At 42.4% G+C, this 23,402-nt stretch overlaps 1 protein-coding gene across 14 annotated transcripts in view; it reads right to left on the reverse strand.

Annotated features, from left to right (window-relative positions):
• Positions 1-23,402, reverse strand: part of SYNE2 (spectrin repeat containing nuclear envelope protein 2) — a 374,347-nt gene that overhangs the window by 90,571 nt on the left and 260,374 nt on the right. For 10 of the 14 annotated variants that reach the window (XM_021941295.2, XM_021941294.2, XM_021941291.2 and 7 more), the window contains 13 exons: positions 23,113-23,343; positions 16,775-16,957; positions 15,311-15,445; positions 13,937-14,064; positions 13,644-13,785; positions 10,887-11,018; positions 9,624-9,776; positions 9,295-9,504; positions 7,553-7,654; positions 6,201-6,320; positions 5,856-6,056; positions 3,653-3,826; positions 1,885-2,016 (listed from right to left, as the gene is read on the reverse strand). In XM_021941295.2, coding sequence (XP_021796987.2) covers positions 1,885-2,016; positions 3,653-3,826; positions 5,856-6,056; positions 6,201-6,320; positions 7,553-7,654; positions 9,295-9,504; positions 9,624-9,776; positions 10,887-11,018; positions 13,644-13,785; positions 13,937-14,064; positions 15,311-15,445; positions 16,775-16,957; positions 23,113-23,343 — 2,043 coding nt within the window. The remainder of the gene's footprint in view (positions 1-1,884; positions 2,017-3,652; positions 3,827-5,855; positions 6,057-6,200; positions 6,321-7,552; positions 7,655-9,294; positions 9,505-9,623; positions 9,777-10,886; positions 11,019-13,643; positions 13,786-13,936; positions 14,065-15,310; positions 15,446-16,774; positions 16,958-23,112; positions 23,344-23,402) is intronic. The other 4 variants (XM_021941293.2, XM_021941296.2, XM_021941292.2 and 1 more) reach the window with 2 other exon arrangements.

The raw sequence follows: 23,402 nt of genomic DNA on the forward strand, positions 1-23,402 counted from the left end.
GTCTCCTGACCTCAGGTTATCCGCCCACGTCGGCCTCCTAACGTGCTAGGATTACAGGCGTGAGCCACCACGCCCAGCCTAATTTACCGATTATACGCATGGAGACAGTCTGTACACGAGTAACTAGGCCGAACCAGCATTTGAACACAGGTTTGTTCGACTTCAAAGGCCACACACAACTGACCCCTAGGTTCCACGCCCCACAGACGAGGGCTGATCAAGATGACGACATCTGTCAGACTCACACAAACCTTTCCTTGACTCTGAACTGAGAACGGCCTATGAAGTCCATATGTGAGATGGGCTTAATGAGATACGTCTTCTTTAGTCTGGCAAATTCATTTAAAATCTTAGAACAATTTTTTTCTTTTTAATATTTATGGTTACTTCTGGAGAAAACAATCACACTCATATTACTTTGGCTAATATTAGACTGTTGCTTAAAATAATAAGCCTTAAAATAGTGTTCTCAACTGCATTCTTTCAGCTGTTTAGACGCTACCTTCGGGATCCCTAGACTAACAAAGAGCTAAACAGTACTCCCATCACCCCCACTCCCACCCACCCCAGAGGATCCAGATTTACCTTAGAGTTAGGCTCAATATAATTAATAAGGTGGCAATGAGACCAACTGTAGCCTTCCAGACATCTAGGGAGTATAAATACAGTGTCCCAGCCTCTGGAAAATGTTCCTTATAGAGGCTAAAATATCTCCACGGAAGAGAGAGCCCTGGAAGTATTTCCTGCTTTCATTTTCCACCCAGTTCATTCAGGCGATAAATGTGCTTTTGAAGTTTTAAAGTTGATATTTGATAACTGCCTCTGGCCGTACAACTCAGATTCTGACGGCATATACTCTAAAGTTAAAACTAGAAATTTTAAGTTCCTGGTGAGAAGACTTAAAACCTGTTTTTTATCTTGTTAGTCATGTTCTCAATGCCACTTGAAAACCATTTTAAGGTTTTATCTTTTCTTTGGCACCAAAATTAGAGACACAGAGACTGATGACAATAATACAAAAAGTTACACACAAAAAGTTTAAACATTTGAGGGGTTTTTTTTGTTTGTTTTGAGATGGAGTCTCGCTCTGTCGCCCAGGCTGGAGTGCAATGGCGTGATCTTGGCTCACTGCAACCTCCACCTCTCGGGTTTAAGCAATTCTCCTACCTCAGCCTCCCAAGAAACTGGGATTACAGGTACACACTGCCACACCCAGCTAATTTATTTTTATTTTTATTTATTTATTTATTTATTATTATTTTTGTATTTCAGTAGAGACAGCATTTCACCATTTTGCCCAGGCTGGTCTCAAACTCCTGAGCTCAGGCAATCCACCTGCCTCGGCCTCCCAAAGTGCTGGAATTACAGGTGTGCACCACTGCACCCGGCCCGGGATGTTTTTATAATGCTGGTGGCAGGTAAGATTATTGTCTCTCTCGTGGGCTGCATCTACTCAGGACTTCACTGTAGGAATAAAACTAAATATATGTTTAGAGGCCGAAGGCTGACAAAGTTATTTCCATTCTTCAGCTCATTTCCATACTAGTAGCTCATTGGCATTCACTTCCAGAGACAGGTGGAATTGGCTCAATTATCTACGTTCCACAGATTAAAAAACTGAGGCTTAGGGACAGCAAGGTCACAGAGGTGATAAGTGATGGAGCCACGACTCAGACAAGGTCCTCTCCCCCACACCAGACTTGTGTTTATGCTGAGGAGTTCACATTCAAATCTGCAGTCTCCCTGAATACATTCAACAGTGAGCTGTATGATGAACGTTTTGTTTCAATTCAAACCTTCAAAACCAAGCCACTTAGTTAAAACAAATGTAAAACACAAAGTGCTATGGACATGTCTTTGATAACTTAAATGGAAGAAAAATACCTGGTAAAACGAAATCCTTTCCACTAATCTTTCCTCTGTCTCTTCCACCAAACTCACAGAGGGCAATGTAGATATAAGAATTTCCAGGTCCTTTTCAAGAGATGCATAGTTTTCATCAAATTCTTCCCATTTCTAGAGAATCAAGGACATAAAATCAATGGAAGCTTTTACTAGATTGGTTCCAGATAACAACACAATTCATCACCAAACAAAAATGAACACCAAGACCATACAAAATTAAAGCACAGATTCCAGGTGTGTCAGAGACGTAACCCACTCTGGTAAGCGCTCAACATCGAATGGAAAAGAATTCCATTGCCTTTGAGGACAAGGTTTAAAAAGAATCTCAGCTGGCATTTAGTGTTTTATGCTTGTCTTGTCAAACTGGGTAACATGACTAAAGGAGTAATACAATGAAGTTAAAGTGATACTCTTAGCAACTCTGTAGAGACCTCAGAGCCACAAGAGACCCTTTCTCTTACTAGGAAAGGGAAAGAGCTAAATTTTAGACCCTTATTCAACAGAAGCTCTTATTAGGCTGCTCTTGCTCTCCACGCCCAAGCCCACGCCCATCAAACCCCCATGCCACTTGAAGCATAGGTCTGCTCAGGGTATCTTTGAGGAGTACAGGCTTACACTTCATCAGGGGAGGACAACTGCCTTAGCTCTAGTCTTGTCATCTTTCAGCTTGTCCCGTTTTCACAGACGCCCACCCCTAGGATCCCAACACACCACAGAGCTGAGTTACTGACTCCAAACATCATCTGTTAGAAAAATAACCATCTCACTCATTTCCATATCTATTCACATAGTGGCTCACTTAGCTTTTACAGAACACTCACTGGGTCCATGGAGTCTTTTTAAAAAAACACCACGACATATTAGAAATATCAACTTGACACACTAACTAGAAAATAAATTTTGTTAGCAAAAAATAACACCATATTATATTATCAAGTTAAACATTTCCTTCCTTCTTTTTTTTTTTTTGAGATGGAGTCTCATTCTGTCACCCAGGCTGGAGTGCAGTGGCACATCTCGGCTCATTGCCAGCTCCGCCTCCCGGGTTTACACCATTCTCCTCCCTCAGCCTCCTGAGTGGGTGGGACTACAGGCGCCCGCCACCACGCCCAGCCAATTTTTTGTATTTTTAGTAGAGACAGGGTTTCACCGTGTTAGCCAGGATGGTCTCAATCTCCTGACCTCGTGATCCGCCCCCCTCGGCCTCCCAAAGTGTTGGGATTACAGGCATGAGCCACCGCGCCCAGCCTCCTTCCTTTTTTCTTTATTTCCTTTAAGTACTAACATTGGCTATGAAAGGCTGTGAGGGGAATGCCTCAAAACTGAGAAGGAGCTTTATGCATGCTTATTTTTTTTCTTTGAATTTAGACAAGATTGTCATTACCCATTTTAGAACATCTGGGCCTGTTCTCTTGAAGAAGTACAGTTTCTAAACCAGTAACTGTTTCACCCAAATGATCTCATTCAAGGTCTCAAAGTGCTTATCGTTTTGCTTATTCATACATGAACCTAAAAGGCAGAGAGACGCAGTACCATCCCAAATCTATGTACGAGAAATCCCAGCCAACCTTTCCTTCAGGGAGTGGCCTCAGAACCTGAGCAGGGGTCCACATTCCACATTCCTCACTGTCAGGCTTCCATTTAACTATAGCTTAATGATAACTAGGTACTTCTTCTCAACACCTGGGGTGGTGATGGAAAATCAGGAATTCCCAGCTTCAGTACAACGTTTACAGAACCCAAATACCTGCAACAAACTCTGTAGCTTCATACCACGTTGGCGTGACTTTTCTTCTAGTATTTTAACTTCTGTTATTTGTTCTGCCCAAAATGTCTCTCTCTTTTGCAATAAAGAAGGAAATACTTTGGCAGAGTATGCTTGGATCAACAACATGTCAGCAACAAGCTTCTGGAAAAAAACCTATGAGATGGAGAAAGTTTTAATATTTATTTTGAAATTGTGAAAATCTTAAAAACCAAGTTACTTCAACTTTATATCCAGTTATTTTTGTTTTAAATCCAAAATCCCAGGACATCCATGTAGAGTCAAATTGACCAGCCTGGCCAGCATGGCGAAATCCCATCTCTACCAATAATACAAAAATTAGCTGGGCATGGTGGTGAATGCCCGTCATCACAGTCATTTGAGAGACTGAGGCAGGAGAGTCATTTGAACCCAGGAGGCGGAGGTTGCAATGAGCCGAGATCATGCCACTGCCACCGCACTCCAGCCTGGGCGACAGAGCGAGACTCCCTCTCAAAAAAAAAAAAAAAATCTCTTAGTCTTTGAACACTAGTGGAACTTCAATGAATTATAAAGAAGTATTATCCTTAAGTGTTATTTTCCACTAAATAATCCATGTTAAATGGCAAACATTTTTGTCAATTTCAATTTCCAGATAGAGCTTTCTAAATCAGTTGTTTTGAGTCTAAATGCTACAAAAAGAGAGAAGCCAGTTAGGTGTGGTGGCACACATCTATAGTCCCAGCTACTCAGGAGGCTGAGGTGAGAGGATTGTTTGAGACCAGGATTTCGAGGCTACAATGAGCTATGATTACACCACTGCACTCCAGCATGGAAAACAGAGTGAGACCCTGTCTCTTAAAAAAACAAAAACAAACAGACAAAAAAAACAAAAAACAGATGCCACTGTGGCTGATGAATTTCAAGACAAGTTGGATGGACAGACGTGCAAACTCAAGCAGCCCGCATATTCAAAAGACAGGACGCCTTAACCTTGGCTTTAACTTCCACTCAAGAAAATGACGAAATAAAGGGGATTTGCTGATTTATAGGAATCCTGGACATAAAGCTTCCTGTATTTGTATTTGAACTTCAAGAACCTTTCAAGAGGAAGGCTTTATTTCACCTGGTTCTTCTCCATTTACTGCCTCCTCCAGTTGTCTGTAGGGAACCCTCCGTATTATGTGAATCCCTTCTCTTAAGCCTTGAAAATGACATATACATAGAGACGTTTACAAAAGCATCTAGCAAGGGGTCTGACACACTGTAGATAATCAACATTATTTTCTCCTCTTCCCCTCCATCCTTCATACAATATTTGCCTTTCATCTTTTCTTAGACTAAGCTCTACCTTCCAAATGCTAGACCGTAAGCTTACCTCAGGTAGGAACTGTCTTACACATTTTTAATTATCAGCACCTAGATTACTCTTTATCTTTAGCTGGTGATCAAGAGGTTTTTGTTTAATGAAATGAATTTTAAAAATGAAAGGATTTATTATAGTCGTATACTACATAATAATACACCTTCCTTTTGATTCCAGTTCTTAGGAAAGTCTTTTCTTCTTCTTCTTCTTTTTTTTTTTTTTTTGCTGTGTCACCCAGGCTGCAGTGCAGGGGCGTGATCTCAGCTCACTGCAACCTCTGCCTCCTGAGTTCAAGTGATTCTCCTGCCTCAGCCTCCTGAGTAGCTGGGATTACAGGCACCTGCCACCATGCCCAGCTAATTTTTGTATTTTTAGTAGAGACGGGGTTTGACCATTTTGGCCAGGCTGGTCTCGAACTCCTGACCTCAGGTGATCCACCCACCTTGGCCTCCCAAAGTTCTGGGATTACAGGCATAAGCCACCGTGCAAGGCCAGGAAAGCCTTTTCTAACTTTCCTAAGTCACCTTCTGCTATTAAATGCTTTCATAGAATGGATCCTCAATTTAATTTGTTTGAAGACTTGTTGATAAATGTCTATCTTCTCAATCAGGTGAAAGCTCCATGAATATAAGGAACTGTGTCTGTTTTTACTCATAGCCCAAACTCCCAGCATGTACCAGGGTTCCTTGTACACATTAGGCATTCTAATAGATGTTTATTAGAAGGATGAATAGCTTAAATTTCAACAAAGAAGAAAAATGGATCCTTTCTGTTCACATTCAGAAATACCTTAAGATTTTAGTCTATGAAGGGGACATCTGACCCACGTGTCTGTCTCACCTTGTGATTTTCTATTTGAGCCTGTAACGCCACTTTACTTTTGGTTTGTTTTAAGTGGTCATGAGCAAGCTTTTCCTTCCCAATCTTCACCAGTTCTACCATGCCTTGCAACAAAGCATCTTGCTGGCTCTCAGTGATGAAAGGGCTGCTGAGTTCTGTGTACCTGGCTCTTAGCATTCCCCACATACTGTCAAGTACATCCTGAAAAGAGAAGAGCAGGTGCACAAATGCATTTTCATCCAACCGGGGCAATAACTGAAAGACAAATCTACTCTGTTGGTGAAAGAAAAGAATCTGACTCCTCACAATCACAGTGCTGAGTCAATGTTTTCTGCTCAGGCATACCTCTAATTTGTAAACCTCCTGGAGTAAAACGTAAGGTAAATGAAGCCTCTCCCCTTCATCTCGTAGTTTGACCACTCGGCTCTCAGCGTTCTCCAGCTCCACTGTATATCCATCTGCTTTCTAAGTGAGAGACAATACAAGAAAAGAAAACCCTTCAATATGTCAGAGAAGCACACATAGTCATCTAAAAAGAATTAAACAGTACAGAAAGGGATGAAGGGAAAAACGAAAATCCCAGTTCCTGCTCCCTCACCTCTCCTTAACAATCTTCCCAGAGGTTCCCAGTTCCTAACATGCTCCATACCAGTAGGGGTATACGCGCATATCCTTAAACTCAATGAACTGCACCACAGCACTCTGTCCTGTGGTTAGCATTCCTCACTCACCAGCTCTTCAGCATCTCTTCACATCAGTATACACATATCTAGCTCCTTTGAAACAGACACACAGCATGCTATTGTTAAGGGTGTACCCTGCTTTTGTATCAGTCAGCTCTCAATGGACTTTTAGGTTATTTACAGTTTTTAACTCAAGCAGAGCTGCTGGGTCCATCCTTAAATATTTATGACTTATTTATTTATTTATTTGTTTAGAGACAAAGGTCTGGCTCTGTCACCCAAGCTGGAGTGCAGTGGCACAATCTCAGTTCAGTTCACTGCAACCTCTCCCTCCCAGGGTCAATCAATGATCACGCCTCAGCCTCCTGAGTAGCTGGGACTACAGTTGTGTGCCACTGCACCTGGATAATTTTTGTATTTTTAATAGAGACAGGGTTCACCATGTTGGCCACGCTGGTCTCGAACTCCTGGCCTCAAGTGATCCACCTGCCTCAGACTCCCAAGGTGCTGGGATTATAGGCGTGAGCCACCATACCTGGCCAAAGTATTTATCTCTATGCACTTATCTTATATCCTTAGGAGGAGTACAAGTTCAGCACCTCAAACAGTGCCTGAACATAGTGGATCCTCAATTAATATTTGCTAAATAAACGAAGTCAAATGATTGCTGGAAGAGAGAGTATTTATGTTTAAAATTCTGATATACAGACAAAGGATCCCCAGGACTCCCCTGGCAAGAGGATGAGGGTCTCATTTTCCAATATCCTTACCAACAGTGGACATACACATTTTGTCATGGTTGACAAGTGAAAATGGTCTCCTGTTGTTTTAATACATCGTGCTTCAGAAAATTAAGAGATGTTTTTAAAAGGTCAACATAAATAGTTTTCACTTTTTATTTATGTACTTAAGCCTTGCTGCTGCTCACAAAGGAAAGTAGTTCAGAAGCACGGCTTAAACGCAAAGCTCTGTGGTTCAAAGTTCAGTCAGTCTGGATTATTTTGACTTGATTACCTGAAGCTGTTCAGCAACACTCTGGCCACTGATTTCATTCAAAGACTGTTGTAAAGATGTCTTACTCTTAATGAGCTGATCATATAATCTCTTTATTTCATTCTGTAAGATAAATGCAGGAAACTGAGCAATCTCATTTAGGCCTTCATTATCTTTTTGTATATTTAGTTGGTTTTTATAATTTTTGTGACATTTGAAATTTCAAACAAATACAAAAATAGAGAAATCCCCATTGTATCATCATTAAACTTCAACAATTATTGATTCATGGCTGACCTTCTTCCCTCTACATCCTCCCTCCAGCTCTCAACTGTACCTAATCTCCTTTCCTTCAGGCTATTTTGAAGCAAATCCCAGGTCTCAAGTCATTTCATCAGTATATGTTTCAGTATATATTTCTAAAAGATAAAGATCCTTCTCTTTAAAAATACTCCAATATACTCCTCCCCTGCCATCAATAATAATTCCTTAGTATGATTTAACTACCCAGACAGGATTCACATATTCTTAATTGCCTATAATTTTTCTTTTTATTTCAATGAGGATCCAAATGAGGTCCATATGTCATGATGGATAAGTACATCTTAGATCTCTCTTAATCTGCAGAATCCCCGACCACCTTTCTTTTTTGTTTCTTGAATGTGTGTGTGTGAAAAAATGGGTCATTTGTTCAGTACAGTTTCCCACAGGCTGGATTTGGCAGACTACACTCCCAGTGTGCTGTTTAACCTGTTCTTCTTTTCTTGCGTCTGTTTTACTTGGATTCTAGAAGCTTGGTCAGATTCAGGCTTGATTTTTATGGGCAAGCCTCATTATAAATAGTATTGGGTTTCATTTCTTTTTCATTAGATAATTTTAGTAGCTTCCTAACTCTTCTACCTGCCTGGAGTCTCTCCCTCTCCAATTCACTTTAGACAACTGCTGGAGGAATCTACCTGAAACATACACGGATTGTCATTCCTTACCTCAAAAGTGTTAATGGCTCCCTCTAGCCTAGAAAAACAAATACAAATGCCACCCCCCCATTTTAATTGTTAAATGGCTAAATGTAATACAAGAAATTAAACATTATGTTAGTTAATCCCAACAAATTCATACTCAAGACTCTATTTTTATCTTTTTTTTACTTTTTTCTTTTTTTGAGATGGGATCTATGATGTCGAGGCTGGTCTCGAACTCCTGGGCTCAAGCAATCCACCTACCTAGGCCTCCTAAGGGCTGGGATTACAGGCATGAGTTACTGCGCTCAGCCAAGACTTCAAAAAGGGCTTCACTTTCTGTTTTCTTGAGATGGAGTCTCACTCTGCTGCCCAGGCTGGGTGCAGCAGTGTGATCTCAGCTCACTGCAACCTCTGCCTCCCAGGTTCAAGCAATTCTCCTGCCTCAGCCTCCCAAGTATCCGGGATTACAGGCACACACCACTATGCCTGGCTAATTTTTGTATTTTTAGTAGAGACGGGGTTTCACCATGTTGGCCAGGATGGTCTCAATCTCCGGACCTCAGGTGATCTGCCTGCCTCGGTCTCTCCCAAAGTGCTAGGATTACAGGCATGAGCCACTGCACCCAGTCAGGGCTTCACTTCAAATGATCTCCAACCATGAGCAACAAACAGAAGAGTCTCATCATTCTCCTTAGTAATTCTTATTAACAAATGTCACCAGGGATAGTAATTAATAGGCATTAGGGGTCCATGCTGTAACTTAAAACAATGCTAAAATAGGCTGTGTGCTCGGAATCATACCTGGTAACTGCAGTTGTAATCGAGGCCAGCTTTCAGGCACTTGCTTCTATAGACAGCTGCAGCCTGAGTGTGCTCCAGGCAGACTTGAAGGTTGTCAAAACATTCAAGGAGCAAGTTGGTGTTCTTGCCAGGCCAAGTCATGGCTTTCAAAAGATCACCCTTCTTGTCACTCAGTGCTAAATAAAGTTTCTTCAACTCAAGAGCCAGTGTCTGAAGTGGAGAGGAAGGAAGACAATGAATGAGCTCTGACCTCAAGAGGCTTCCACTCAGGCTTAACTCACGGGGCTGCTGTAATGGCCAAACACATGGGTTTGTGAGAAGTGCCCTACCTCGCAGTGCACCTGCTGGCCAGAACCATCCTCCCTGTAAAGCCTGGGCATCTCCAGCATCTCCTCCACACTGCTGAGGCACTGACTGAGGGTCAGGAATAGTTCAAACAATTTTTTATCCAAATGGATATATGCTTCTTCTGTCATATTTTCCTGAATCAAGAGGAAAAAAGAAAAAGAAAATCAGGATACCTTTGCCTTCCTAGACCTATATTTTGCCTAGTTTCCATTATAGTTTACGATTTATGTTATGCTTCTTTTGTAATAAGTTGCTTCAAACACTTTGTGAACTAGGTAGCAGAACAAATAAATAAACTCACGATGTTAAACTCGGAGAAAAACGAGTTTAAGAAGCTCAACGTTAGGTAGTTATTTGAGTACTGAATGGGATTAAAAAGTCATAAGATGAAGGATCTCTTAGCAGGGCGATCCAGGTGAAAGTGTGGTCCCAGATAAATTACACTGTCTCCTTTACCACTGTTTCCCACCCTCCACATTCCAATGTAGGAGAAAGCGGTTAATGAAATCAAGTATAGCCTGGAGAAGGAAAATAAGTCAAAAAAGAGAAGCCTGAAGCGGTTGATTACAAAGAGTGGGTACAGTGTCTTAAAGACAGGAGCAGCCTGCAGAGGAGGGAGAAGTGTCATTTATGAGCCAATTGTGAGAATCAAGGCTTAGGTGTATGACTCCAAGCACGTCCCCAGTGTCGTGCATTGGGCTTGGTGAGTCTGGGAGCCACAGATCTGTTTTAGCATAAGCTGCTGGGGTCACCTCTTTTACTTTACCCACAGCTACCCTGAATTCTTGAACAGTTACAAGTAGTTTAGGGGCATGCTACAGCTAGTCAGCACTCCAGCTTGGGCCCTATCTCCTACTCTCTTCTCTGATGGACACCGCACATAACCTAGCAAGCTCAGTGTTAAGTCTGCTCAGCGTTGAAAACCATGCCTATACTCCCTCCCTACTCTTCTCCCTCACCCTTCCAATCCCAGATCACCACTGCAGACAGAACTCATCAATCATGATCCTCTTTCCTGCTGATCCTGGACTCAGAATCCTTTGCACACAGTCCCTAGGAAATCATTACAAAATTTATTAGAGTTCGCAAGCAAGATCAATTCTATTTGCAATCCTAGGACCCATTCCACTGTGTGTCCTATGACTTGTTCTGTGACGACAATTATGACCAAGTCACAATGATGGTATCTCCTTTCTTTGTTTATATTACTGCAATGAGGAAAATACATCGTGTGCAGCTTCTACCTGTGTCTGAAGGTTACTTGCTTCTTGGCGCAGGTCTTCAAGTTGGGTGGTGTAGGTTTTCAGTTCTTCAGTTGTTGGGTATCTAAAGTTATACATACTCACACTGGGTAGAATACCCATATTTGTGGAAACCTATTTGACAAAGGGAAACTCTATTAGTGACAGTTTTAGACCCTGCTGATGTTAATTAATTAATTTTTTTAATTTCAAGATGGAGTCTTGCTCTGTCGCCCAGGCTAGAGTGCGGTGGCATGATCTCAACTCACTGCAACCTCTGTCTCCCATGTTCAAGCGATTCTCCTACCTCAGCCTCCTGAGTAGCTGGGATAATAGGGACCAGCCACCACGCCCGGCTGACTTTCGTATTTTTAGTAGCGACAGGGCTTTGCTATTAGCCAGGCTATTCTCGAACTCGTGACCTCAGGTGATCCACCTGCCTCAGCCTCCCAGATTGCTGGGATTACAGGCATGAGCCAACATGTCCAGCCTGTTGATGTTAATTTAAATAGAAAAAGATACCTTAGCATGCTGTCTTCTGAGTCATTTTCTTGGTGAGCATTTTTGTCTGTCTTGTCATTTATAAGAAAAAATAATTAAATTAAGTTTTAATATTTTGGACAGCTTTGAAAAGTCATGACTAGTCATATTTAGATACTTGAGGGTTCATTTAGATATCAAAATGAGAGGAAAGGCCAGGCTCAGTGGCTTATGCCTATAATCCCAGTACTTTGGGAAATAGAGGTGGGAGGATCCCTTGAGGCCAGGAGTTCAAGGGAGTTCAAGATCAGCCTATACAATATAACAAGACACTTTCTCTACCAAAAAAAAAAATTATAAAAAAAATTTTTAAGTAGCTGGTCATGGTGCTACACACCAGTAGTCCTAGTCACTCGGAAGGCTGAGGCAGGGGGATCATTTGAGCCCAGGAGTTCAAAGTTACAATGAGTTTTGGTCATGCCACTGCACTCCACCCTGGGTAACAGCGAGAACCTGTTTCTTTTTTCTTTGAGACAGAGTCTCGCTGTTGTCACCAGGGCTGGAGTGCAATGGTGCAATCTTGGCTCACTGCAACCTCTCTCACCCGAGTTCCAGCAATTTTCCTGCCTCAGCCTCCCAAGTAGCTGAAATTACAGGCGCCCACCACCATGGCCAGCTAATTTTTGTATTTTTAGTAGAGACAGGGTTTCACCATGTTGACCAGGCTGGTCTCGAACTCCTGACCTCAGGTGATCCACTGCACCTGGCTGAGAACCTGTCTCTTAAAAAAAAAAAAAAAAAAAAAAAAAAAGGTGGTGTGTGTGTGTGTGAAACCATTAATCTTTCAGTTTAGTAATAACAACATTCATGCTACAGGGTTAGCTGTTTATTTACCAGTTTACTTTTGACACAGCCAACTGTTAGAATAGAATTCAAGTCTCTTCTAAGGGATGGCTTTGCATCTTTGTTATTGAAAAGTTAAATAAGTACTGAAAATGAGCTGTGATTTCAGAAGGCTGAATGATTCAGAGTTAGCTTCTTCCTCAAATTGGAAAGCTAACAAATAAAATGAAACGGGGTGAGATGGTAGATGACTCTGCTTGGGGAAAGAACTAACAATGAGTGGAGTTCTCCTCTTTGCAAGAGACCTATGTACACGTTACAGTGTAATATGGAGAAACCAAGGCTAAAGGCCAACTGATGAGTTTGATACAACTTTAATTGGTCAAGTAAGGTCCTTAGGAGGAAAGAGGAAGCTGAGAAGTTCCTATCAGACTGGGGAATTGGGAAATCATGGGTAACCTTTGCCCAGGCAATGTGAGTGTGTGGTGGAAGGCAGAAGCCTGTCTTGTACGCAATGGGGCTCTTTTGCTCACCTGCTCCCTGTCTAGAGAGAGGCAGCAGTGGCTGACACAGCAAGCCAGCCTGATAGAGCCTGTGACGGCAGTGATAAGGAGGGCCAATCAGAGGGAACACCAATTGGCCAGTGCCATTGGCACAGGGGTTGGCAAATGGTAGATTCCAAAGAATTTTCTGATGAATGAATGACACTCATATAGCACTGTATAGTTTTTTTTTTTTTTTTTTTTTTTTTTGAGACAGTGTCTCGCTCTGTCACCCAGGCTGGAGTGCTGTGGCCAGATCTCAGCTCACTGAAAGCTCCGCCTCCCGGGTTTACGCCATTCTCCTGCCTCAGCCTCCCGAGTAGCTGGGACTACAGGCGCCCGCCACCTCGCCCGGCTAGTTTTTTTATTTTTTAGTAGAGACGGGGTTTCACCGTGTTAGCCAGGATGGTCTCGATCTCCTGACCTCGTGATCCGCCCGTCTCGGCCTCCCAAAGTGCTGGGATTACAGGCTTGAGCCACCGCGCCCGGCCCACTGTATAGTTTTTAAAGTGTTTCTTAAAACATATATTCATTTCTTTATTCATTCAATAAACAGTAACTGAGAGTCTATGATGTCTTAGGTACTGTGCTTGGCACTCAAATGCTAACCAGGCAGACATGATCTGTCTTTCTTCCCCATCTAATGGGGAATACAGACTATAAATAAACAGGTGGATAGTGTAATAAAAGCTCTGATGAGGGAAGCCCTGGGTGTTACAGAAGCACAAAGAAGGCGTCCCTAATGCACGTTTCCAAGATCAAGAAAATGTGTCAGCCAAGTGAAAAACTCACTTGGCAACTTTGCTTTTTGCAGAATATACATGTTTATTTAATGAATGCTTGTTGGATTTTCAAAGACAAACAGGCTATTTACACCATGTAGATGCAGACTGACCTGAAGCTCCACAAGCTGAGGGAGTGGGAGCTTTATTTTTGATGAGAGTTCGTGATGCAGATATTGCCACTTATCTCCATTTTGGCCCTGGGGTGACAAGATTGAGTCTGGAACGTCATTTTCGGGGCTGGATGCCTGGTTGCTTTTGAAGAAGAACAAAAGGTAAAGAGAATAATCAACACTAAAAATTTTGTATACATTCACAGTTCTATGAGCAATTTTTAAAAGAAACACTCTTAATTCTCCCAGTCATAAAACCACTGAATGTCCAACTCTATTTTTAAATGTTTTACCTTGCAGATGATTCCTGAGCTGCATCTTTATCACGTTGGCAATACTGGGGCCACATTTTCTTAGCATTAAATTCTATGAATTTGATGAAATCTTTCTGTTCCATTGGTTTTAACTCCAGAACCTGTAACTGAATGAGATTCCAATGGTCCAATCCATCAAGTTTTTCAATTAGTACCCAATAGTTTCCTCTGCTGAGATAAATCTAATTTTGAGTCAGTTTCTAAATCATTAATTACTATGTCTCTTTCTTGCATCCCTGTTCTTGTAAACTCTCACTTCCCAAAAACCCATTTAAAATATTCACACAATAGCTGTTATTTAAACTGCATACATGGAAAATCATCAAAGACATACAAACTTTTTTTTTTTTGAGACGGAGTCTCGCTCTGTCGCCCAGACTGGAGTGCAGTGGCACAATCTCGGCTCACTGCAAGCTCCGCCTCTCAGGTTCAGGCCATTCTCCTGCCTCAGCCTCCGAGTAGCTGGGACTACAGGCGCTGCCACCTCGCCCGGCTATTTTTTGTATTTTTAGTAGAGACGGGGTTTCACTGTGTTAGCCAGGATGGTCTCGATCTCCTGACCTCGTGATCCGCCCACCTCGGCCTCCCAAAGTGCTGGGATTACAGGCGTGAGCCACACGCCCGGCCACAAACACATTTTGAAAACACAGGCAAAGCCGAGCTGCAACTACGGAAGTTCACCCTGAAGATAGTTGATATAAGATGCAAGTTGATATAAGATGGAAGTTAATAAAGGAGCAAAGTTATGGTGTCCCCAATGTTAGCAGCTGAAAGCAAAGCAGGTGCCATGGTAAATGCTGAAAACTCCCAGAGTTTCTGCACACACACAAACACCCACATGCCACACTTTGCAGAAATTCCATATAGAAAGCTTTTTTTTTTTTTTCTGGAGACAGGTCTCATGCTGTCACCCCAGGCTGGAGTACAGTGGTGTGATCTCAGCTCATTGCAACCTCTGCCTCCTGGATTCAAGTGATTCTTGTGCCTCAGCCTCCCGAGTAGCTGGGATTATAGGGACGCACCACCACCTGGCTCATTTTTTTGTATTTTTAGTAGAGATAGGGTTTCACCATATTGTCCAGGCTGGTTTTGAACTCCTGACCTCAAATGATCCACCTGCCTCAGCCTCCCAAAGTGCTGGGATTACAGGTATGAGCGACTGTGTCTGGGTTTTTTTTTTTTTTTTTTTTTGAAACAGGGTCTCACTATGTTGCCCAGGCTGGTCTCCAACACCTGGCCACAGGTGATCCTACCACCTCAGCCTCCCAAGTAGCTAGGACTGTAGGTTTGCACCACCTTGCCTGGTTAAAAAGTTATATTCTTGTCCCTACAACTGTTGGGGGCTAGAATTACCTGTTGCTGCTGGAAATCTTTTTGTCTGCTGAATAGTGGCCTTTCAGTTACAATGGATTCCAATGCAGAAAGGTTAACTGGTTGGAGAGCTTTTGGATGCTCTGGCTCTGAGGATTTCTTTAGAATGGTAGGGTGCTGCAAAATATTTCATAATGGCAGGCTATTTATTTTTAAAAACAAACTCCCCTTTATCTCAATTCCAATAATGGGACCACATAGAAAAATTTTATATGAAATATATGATGGTATTTTGTTATTTGCTATAATTATATACTATAATTTTTTGCTTTTTGAGATGGAGTTTCGCACTTGTTGCCCAGGCTGGAGTGCAAGGGTGTGATCTTGGCTCACTGCAACCTCCGCCTCTCGGGTTCAAGGGATTCTCCTGCCTCAGCCTCCCAAGTAGCTGTGATTGCAGGTGTGCCCACCACACCCAGCTAATTTTTGTATTTTTAGTAGAGACAGGGTTTCACCATGTTGGCCAGACTGGTCTCAAACTCCTGACCTCAGGTGATCTGCCTGCCTCATTCTCCCAAAGTGCTGGGATTACAGGAGTGAGCCACCACGCCCAGCCTACTATGATTTAATGTACTTATTTCATAACAACTTCAAAAACTACTACATTTGGTGAAGTGATCATCTTACTTCTTCAAGCTAATTCATACAATGAATTACTAAAAGCAAGAAAATGTATTGCCTTTTTTCTTAAGAACAAATACCAAATAAAAAAGTATCAAAAAGAGAAACAGTATTATAAATCCAAATTTCCCTTATGGCTAAAATAAATTTTTTTAAAGAGAGAACATATGAGGATGAAAGGGGAACCACATAGCCTATATATATGCAGCCAGTCTTATTTCTGTGAACATAAATCTCATAAGTAGGAACCACTCATAAGCACACGCAAATCTTATATAGTAAGATCTACTCATAAGATGCACATTTGCATTTATAAACACTGAGTGCTTTTAAAAATCATGAGAACACTTTAGCTATATGATACTTTCATTAGTATATATAAATATTTGCAAATCAATAACAAAGTATCCTGGAAAGAGGTTTATGTTTCTGATGTCAAATTTTAGTCACATCTATGAAAGCTTTGTTTTCCAGTCAATTAGAGTCACAACATTCCTTTATAATACATCCTTCTTTTATGAAGAAGCCTTACACTAGGCTTCACTGCCAGCAAGAACACTCAGCCACATTAAACCAACACAAACCAAACCACCACCATCACCAACAACAACCTAGACAGGAAAACTGCAAACTAGAATGAAATAAAAATAACATGCCAGTGTACTCATCTACAGTGTTAATGTGTGGAATTCTTTCACACTTAGTACAGTTTCTCTGTAGCTGGTTCATCACTTCCAACCAGAGTTCTCTTCTGGCGGGTCTGCCACGTATGTATATCAAGACGTATATCAAGATGAATCAAGTCTATAGATAGTCATTTTTTACCTGATCTTCACTGTGCTTCTCCTGAAGCATCATCTGGACTTTTTCTAAATTGCACTTCACTGTTTTCAGTTTCAGCGAAAGCGCTTCAGCCTCATGTTGAGTGGCTCCATTATCTCCCAGGCCCTGATCTTTGCAAGTCTCTAACAGAAAGGCAACCTTGTGCTCAATCTCTGTTAGCATAGCCTAGGAAATAAAAGCATTTAATTATTCATAGTGTTGTTCTTGAAGAAGTGTTCTTCTCGCAAACAAGTTAAGACTTACTCTTTTTACCTAAGTGTGTACAAGAAGCCCCAGAAACACAGGATGGAAGAAACCCTGGAAAAACAAAAACTTCCACAGAATTCTTGTGCTTTTCAGCAGGGGTGCAACCAAACCAATCCCAATTACACATATCACTCTGTAAAATAATTTAAGTAAATGACTCTACAGTCACCTCACAAAACACATCAGAACATATCCAGCAGAGGATGGTGGTTAAGAACACAGATCTTGGAACCAGACTATCCGGTTTCAGATCCCAGTCCTGCGACTTAGTAGATGTGTAAGCATAGGCACCTTACTTTAGAGGCGTGTGCCTCTAGTAGTCCGTAAAATGAAGATAATAACCGAACTTACCTCCTAGGGTCATTATGAGGAGTGAATGAATTAAATCCATGTACTTTGGCCAGTGCTTGATAACAATCTGTGCTTAAAAAGTGCTGATGTTCTTACTTTCCCCCTACCTTCCTAATCCTTTTTTTTTTTTTTTTTTTCCTGAGACGGAGTCTCACTTTGTCGCCCAGGATGGAGTGCAGTGGTGTGATCTTGGCTCACTGCAACCTCTGCCTTCCAGGTTCAAGTAATTCTCCTGCCTCAGCCTCCTGAGAAGCTGGGATTATAAGAGTGTGCCACCACACCTGGCTACTTTTCATATTTTTAGTAGAGGTGGGGTTTTGCCATGTTGGTCAGGCTGGTCTCGAATTCCTGACCTCGTGATCTGCCCACTTAGGCCTCCCAAAGTGCTGGGATCACAGGCGTGAGCCACCACGCCTTGCCTACCTTCCTAATCTTTTATGTTGCAATCCAAGTGTGGAGTAGGAATTTAAAAAAGAACTCCATGTAACTGTTTGAAAATTATTTCCTTTGCTCTTTTCCTTCTCTTTCTCAAGCCAAATAAGCCTCCAAACTCTCAGAACACCACAGAAGAAATAATTTGGAACCTGAAATACTTAGTTATTGATACAACCAGCCAATTCACACAAATCTAAAAATACATCAGCTGGATGAAGTAAGTTTCCCAGTAAGTCTCGGTCATTGTATTCCTGCTCAACAGATCAAGTTTGCCCTCTCCTGGGGCTCAGCAGCCTGCTCAGTCATGCCAACTGGCTGGGCACTCAAGTCAGCAGCAACAGACAAACTCACATTCCAGCACCATGATCATTTGTACTAAAACTCGGTGCATGACTAAGAACAAGCTTCATTCATTGAGCGAATTTAAGGAATTACAAATTTTCCTTAAGGAAGAACTCTATTCTTAAAACAAAATTTCAAATAATTTATCTTGTAACTCCTTCATCCAAGCAAGCTACAATAGGCCCCTTCATCCATGCTTTTACTTTTTGTGGTTTCAGTTACCTGCAGTCAATCATGGCTCAAAAATATTAAATGGAAAATTCCAGAAATAAATAATTCATACATTTTAAATTTTGCACCATCTGAGCAGCATGATAAAATTGCACACCATCCTGCTCCATCCCATCCAGGATGTGAATCATCCCTTTGTCCAGCATATCCACACTCTACCACTCTGCCCATTAGTTACTTAGAAGAGGTTGAGTATTCCTAATCTGAAAATCCAAACTCCCAAAATGCTCCAAAATCTGAAACTTTTTATGCACCATGCCAGAAATGGAAAATTCCACACCCAACCTCATGTGATGGGTCACAACTGAACTTTGTTTTGTGCATAAAATTATTAAAGTTATTATACAAAATACCTTCAGGGTATGTGTATGAGGTATAGATAAAATATAAATTGAGGGCTAGCATGGTGGCTCATACCTGTAATCCCAGCACTTTGGGAGGCTGAGGCAGGAGGATCACTTGAGGCCAGGAGTTTGAGACCAGCCTGGGCAACACAGTGAGACCCCGAGTCTACAAAAAACAAAGTTAGCCCGCCATGGTGGTGTACGCCTGTAGTCCCAGCTATTCCAGAGATTGGGGGCAGGAGGACTGCCTGAGCCCAGTGGTTCAAGGCTGCAGTGAGCCATGATCATGCGACTGCACTCCAGCCTGGGTAACAGAGCAAGACCCTGTTAACTCTAATATAAATAAAGACATTAATTTATTAATTTAGTGTTTAGACTTGGGTACTCTCTCCAAGGTATCTCATTATGTATATGCAAATATTCCAAAATCCCCCCTAAAAAACCCAAATGCAAAATACTTCTAGTTCCAAGAATTTTGGGATAAGGGATACTCAATCTGTAGCCATCTCAGTTGTCAGATTGAAAAAACATAATACACAGAGTTTGGTACTATCCGCAGTTTCAGGCATCCACTGGGGGACTTGTAACACTGTCCCCAAAGATAAAGGTGGGACTACTCTACTTACATCCTCTATAGATTCTTCTAAGTTTAAACAATATGTACCCATAGATTGTACAGTGGCTATAAGCAAAATGTAGCATAATTTTATGCTGGTTTTCCCACTTAACTATTTACATACTTTTTCATCTGTCTCCACATGTTTCATGATTTTCATTTTAACAGCTACAAGTTGATATCCCATGATTCACTTACCAATTTCCCTCGTTACCCCTTTGTTTCTAGTTCTTCACTTTTGTAATCAAAGCTTCAATAATTATTTTTCTCATTTTAGATTATTTTCAGAAGGTAAATTAAAAGTAATGGTACTGGCCAGGCATGGTGGCTCATGCCTGTAATCTCAGCACTTTGGGAGGCCAAGGCAGGTGGATCACCTAAGATCAGGAGTTCCAGATCACCCTGGTCAAAATGGGGAAACCCTGTTTCTACTAAAAATATAAAAATTAGCCAGGTGCTGTGGCGCATGCCTGTAATCCCAGCTACTTGGAAGGCTGAGGCAGGAGAATCACTTGAACCCAGGAGGCAGAAGTTGCAGTATGCCGAGATTGTGCCACTACACTCCAGCCTGGGTGAGAGCGAGACTTCGTCTCAAAAAAAAAAAAAAAGTAATGGTACTTTTAGCTCAAAGAAGATGAATAGGCCGGGCGCGGTGGCTCAAGCCTGTAATCCCAGCACTTTGGGAGGCCGAGACGGGCGGATCACGAGGTCAGGAGATCGAGACCATCCTGGCGAACACGGTGAAACCCCGTCTCTACTAAAAAAATACAAAAAAAAAAACTAGCCGGGCGAGGCGGCGGGCGCCTGTAGTCCCAGCTACTCTGGAGGCTGAGGCAGGAGAATGGCGGGAACCCGGGAGGCGGAGCTTGCAGTGAGCTGAGATCTGGCCACTGCACTCCAGCCCGGGTGACAGAGCCAGACTCCGTCTCAAAAAAAAAAAAAAAAAAAAAAAAAGAAGATGAATAGCTTATATGTTGACACCTGACCTCCCAAAACATTGAGCCAATTAGATAGAACTATCAGACATTAGAGGATCTATTTTTCCAGAATGATATAATTTTTTCTAATGTAATGTAGAAACAATAGGTGTTCTACTTTATGTCTTTAATAATCAAGATAAAACAATTCTCAAATATTAAATTACTAAGCATAATCCTCCCTCCCTCCCTTCTTTCCTTTCTCTCTTTCTTTTTTTGACAGTGTGTTACTCTCTCGCCCAGGCTGGAATGCAGTGGTGCAATCATAGTTCACTGCAGCCTTGAATTCTTGGACTTAAGAGAAACTCGTGCCTCAGCCTCCCAGGTAGCTGGGACTACAGACACACACCACCATGCCCAGCTAGTTTTTTTTTTATTATTCATTTTTATTATTTTGTAGAGATGAGGTATAACTATGTTGCCCCGGCTGGTCTCAAACTCCTGGCCTCAAGCAACCCACCCGCCATGGCCTTCCAAAGTGCTGGGATTACAGGCATGAGCCACCACGCCTGGTCCATAATCTTGACTGAACTGTTTGCTCCTGTCCTTTGGCCATTTTTCTACTGGAATTTTGTGTTTTTACAGACCACTTTCAGGTTTTTATATGTTTCAATAATAACTTTATTGTGTCATTTTATATAAAAGAGCCAAAGATGCCCTTGTATGTTGGCCCCACATGGTTTTTCTTCAAAGCAGGTCAGAAGCAGTAAGTTCAAAATAGCGCCAGCACCAGACTCAAATTTTTACACTTTTGACGGCTTTAAATGCAGCCCAAATAAGTGTCTTTTAATCCATTTAGAGCCTGTCTGCTTTGTATACTGCTGGAAACTGCACCCAACATCTGCCAGCCATGGACAAGACTAACCCTGGGCTATACAACATTCCCAAGCCTCTGCTGCCCTTTGGTGCTCTCTGACCCAGAGACTCTCCACTGTGCTGAGACATTGCTAGACACATAAGTTCCCTCTCTGTTTCTCCTCTCCCCGGGGAGTTCCCTTGCCTTCCCCCGCCTCTGTGTGGTGGTCCGACCCCCAGTCTATGTCTTCGCCTCTGGAAGGTCTCCTGCAGTAAAGAGCTTCCCTGTCCCTCACGATCCTAATCCTGCCAAAATGCTGCCCAAATAAAGCTTGGTGGGGGCTACGGCCACCTGGTAGTCATGTCTTTTCCTTGAGCAGCCTGGAAATCCTTGAACTCACTACAAGTGGCAATGAAGATGGGATTCTGGTGACAATCAAGCAGTTGGCATAGGGTCTACCCAGTCAGTAGATAATCAGCTGGCAAATCAATCCTGAATGGCCTTAAGTGGGTGGGACTCAAAATCTGGACTGCCTCGAGTTGAGCTTAGCATAGCATTGCTCTGGGCTATATGACGCTCTATGGCATTCACAGGCTCCCCTGGGCCTCATCAGCCAGGCCAAGCGGCAGTGCCAGTATCTGAGTGAACCTATCCTTTTAGAACTGGCTTTTGGGCTGGGAATGATAGCTCACACCTGTAATCCAGCACTTTGGGTGGATCACTTGAGCCCAGGAGTTCGAGACCAGACTGGGCAATACAGTGAGACCTCTCATCTCTACAAAAAACCACAAAAAGTAGCCGGGTATGGTGGTGCAGGGCTGTAGTCCCCGCTACCTGGGAGGCTGAGGTGGGAGGATCACCTGAGCCCAGGAAGTCGAGGATGCAATGAGCTATGATTGCTCCACTGCACTCCAGCTTGGGCGACAGGGTGAGACCCTGAAAATAAAAAAAGAACTGACTTTGGAGATCAGAGGTGCTGAGCTGCACAGAGAAGGAGGCTGGCCTGTCTGTCTGGGGATGTTGTAAGATTGTGGGCTTACATAGAAGGGGAGAATGCACACCTGTGGATCAAAGGCAGGCTACCCACAACAACATAACAGGCTACAGCAGAAAACACTCCCTGTGGCAGGGCTAGTGATATGGGTACTCTGAGACAAGAGGATGTCTTCATCCCTGGTAGACAAGCCCATATGGCAGAGACAAGGCTGGTTCCCTAAGTGCAGCTGGGAGACAGGTCTTTGCAAGCAGCTCGCATGCCCCTGCTCTTGTGACACTCGATTATGCTGTTGCAATGTCATCATTCTAGCCTCTCCCTGGAGGGATTAGAAACCTCAATCTTTGGGCTGAGACGGCAAGCTTTACTCAGAGTGACTGGCGGCAAGGAAGTTTATATCCCTGCCCCTCCCAAGCAAAACCCAGGGCATTCCTCGTAAAATGGCTGCAAAGATTGCAAATCAAAACTTTTGGTTTCATTTCTGATGAATGAATATTCTAATTACTTATTAAAATCAATAAAATAATAGCATTTACTGAGTACTTGTTATATACTTTATACACCTTATTTAATCCTGACAAAAATCCTATGAGATAACTTTATATCCTATGACACTGCTTTAAATACCTTATTTAAATCTATGACACTACTTTAAATACCTTATTTAATCCTGACAAAAATCCTATGAGATAACCTACTATATAAGGAAAATGAGGCTGAGAAGTTCACTTCCCGAAATTCACAGTTAATGTGACAGAGCTGGATCAGACTCTAGATTCTGAACTCTAACCCACTACTGTCCCCTCAAATAAGATGTTTCCATAAAGCATTTCAAAGAATTACCCTGAGAACTAAAAGTTGAGGCCAAGATAAATGTAAGGGTCAGAGTAACAGAAAGAAAAACAGTGTTGCTTTAAGAGAAATTCACCCAATGTTGGCAGATGATTGGTGGAGAGGCAAACCATGAACTCTGACTTCTCAGTCTTACCTGGCACCCTACCAGCTGCTGTTCCACCACCTGCTGCATGTCTGCGTTTAATGTTTCCGGCTCAAATGCCACGTTGGCTTGTTGCAGCCACAGCTCCAGCTCAGCCACCTGGGTCTTGCAGGCATGCAGGACTTCTGCGGGCTCCGGCCTAGTTTTCTCCACCCTGGGCTCCAAACCTCCTTGCGCGTCAGAAGAGTCCAGAGTGGCAGCCTCGATAGGAGGTGTGGTGCCCTAAGAGAAATCCAAAGATAAACCAGGGAGTCCAAAGTTTTCAGACTTGGGCCTATGAA

This window comes from Papio anubis, chromosome 7, assembly GCF_008728515.1.
Source record: "Papio anubis isolate 15944 chromosome 7, Panubis1.0, whole genome shotgun sequence".
NCBI classification, from domain to species: Eukaryota; Metazoa; Chordata; class Mammalia; order Primates; family Cercopithecidae; genus Papio; species Papio anubis.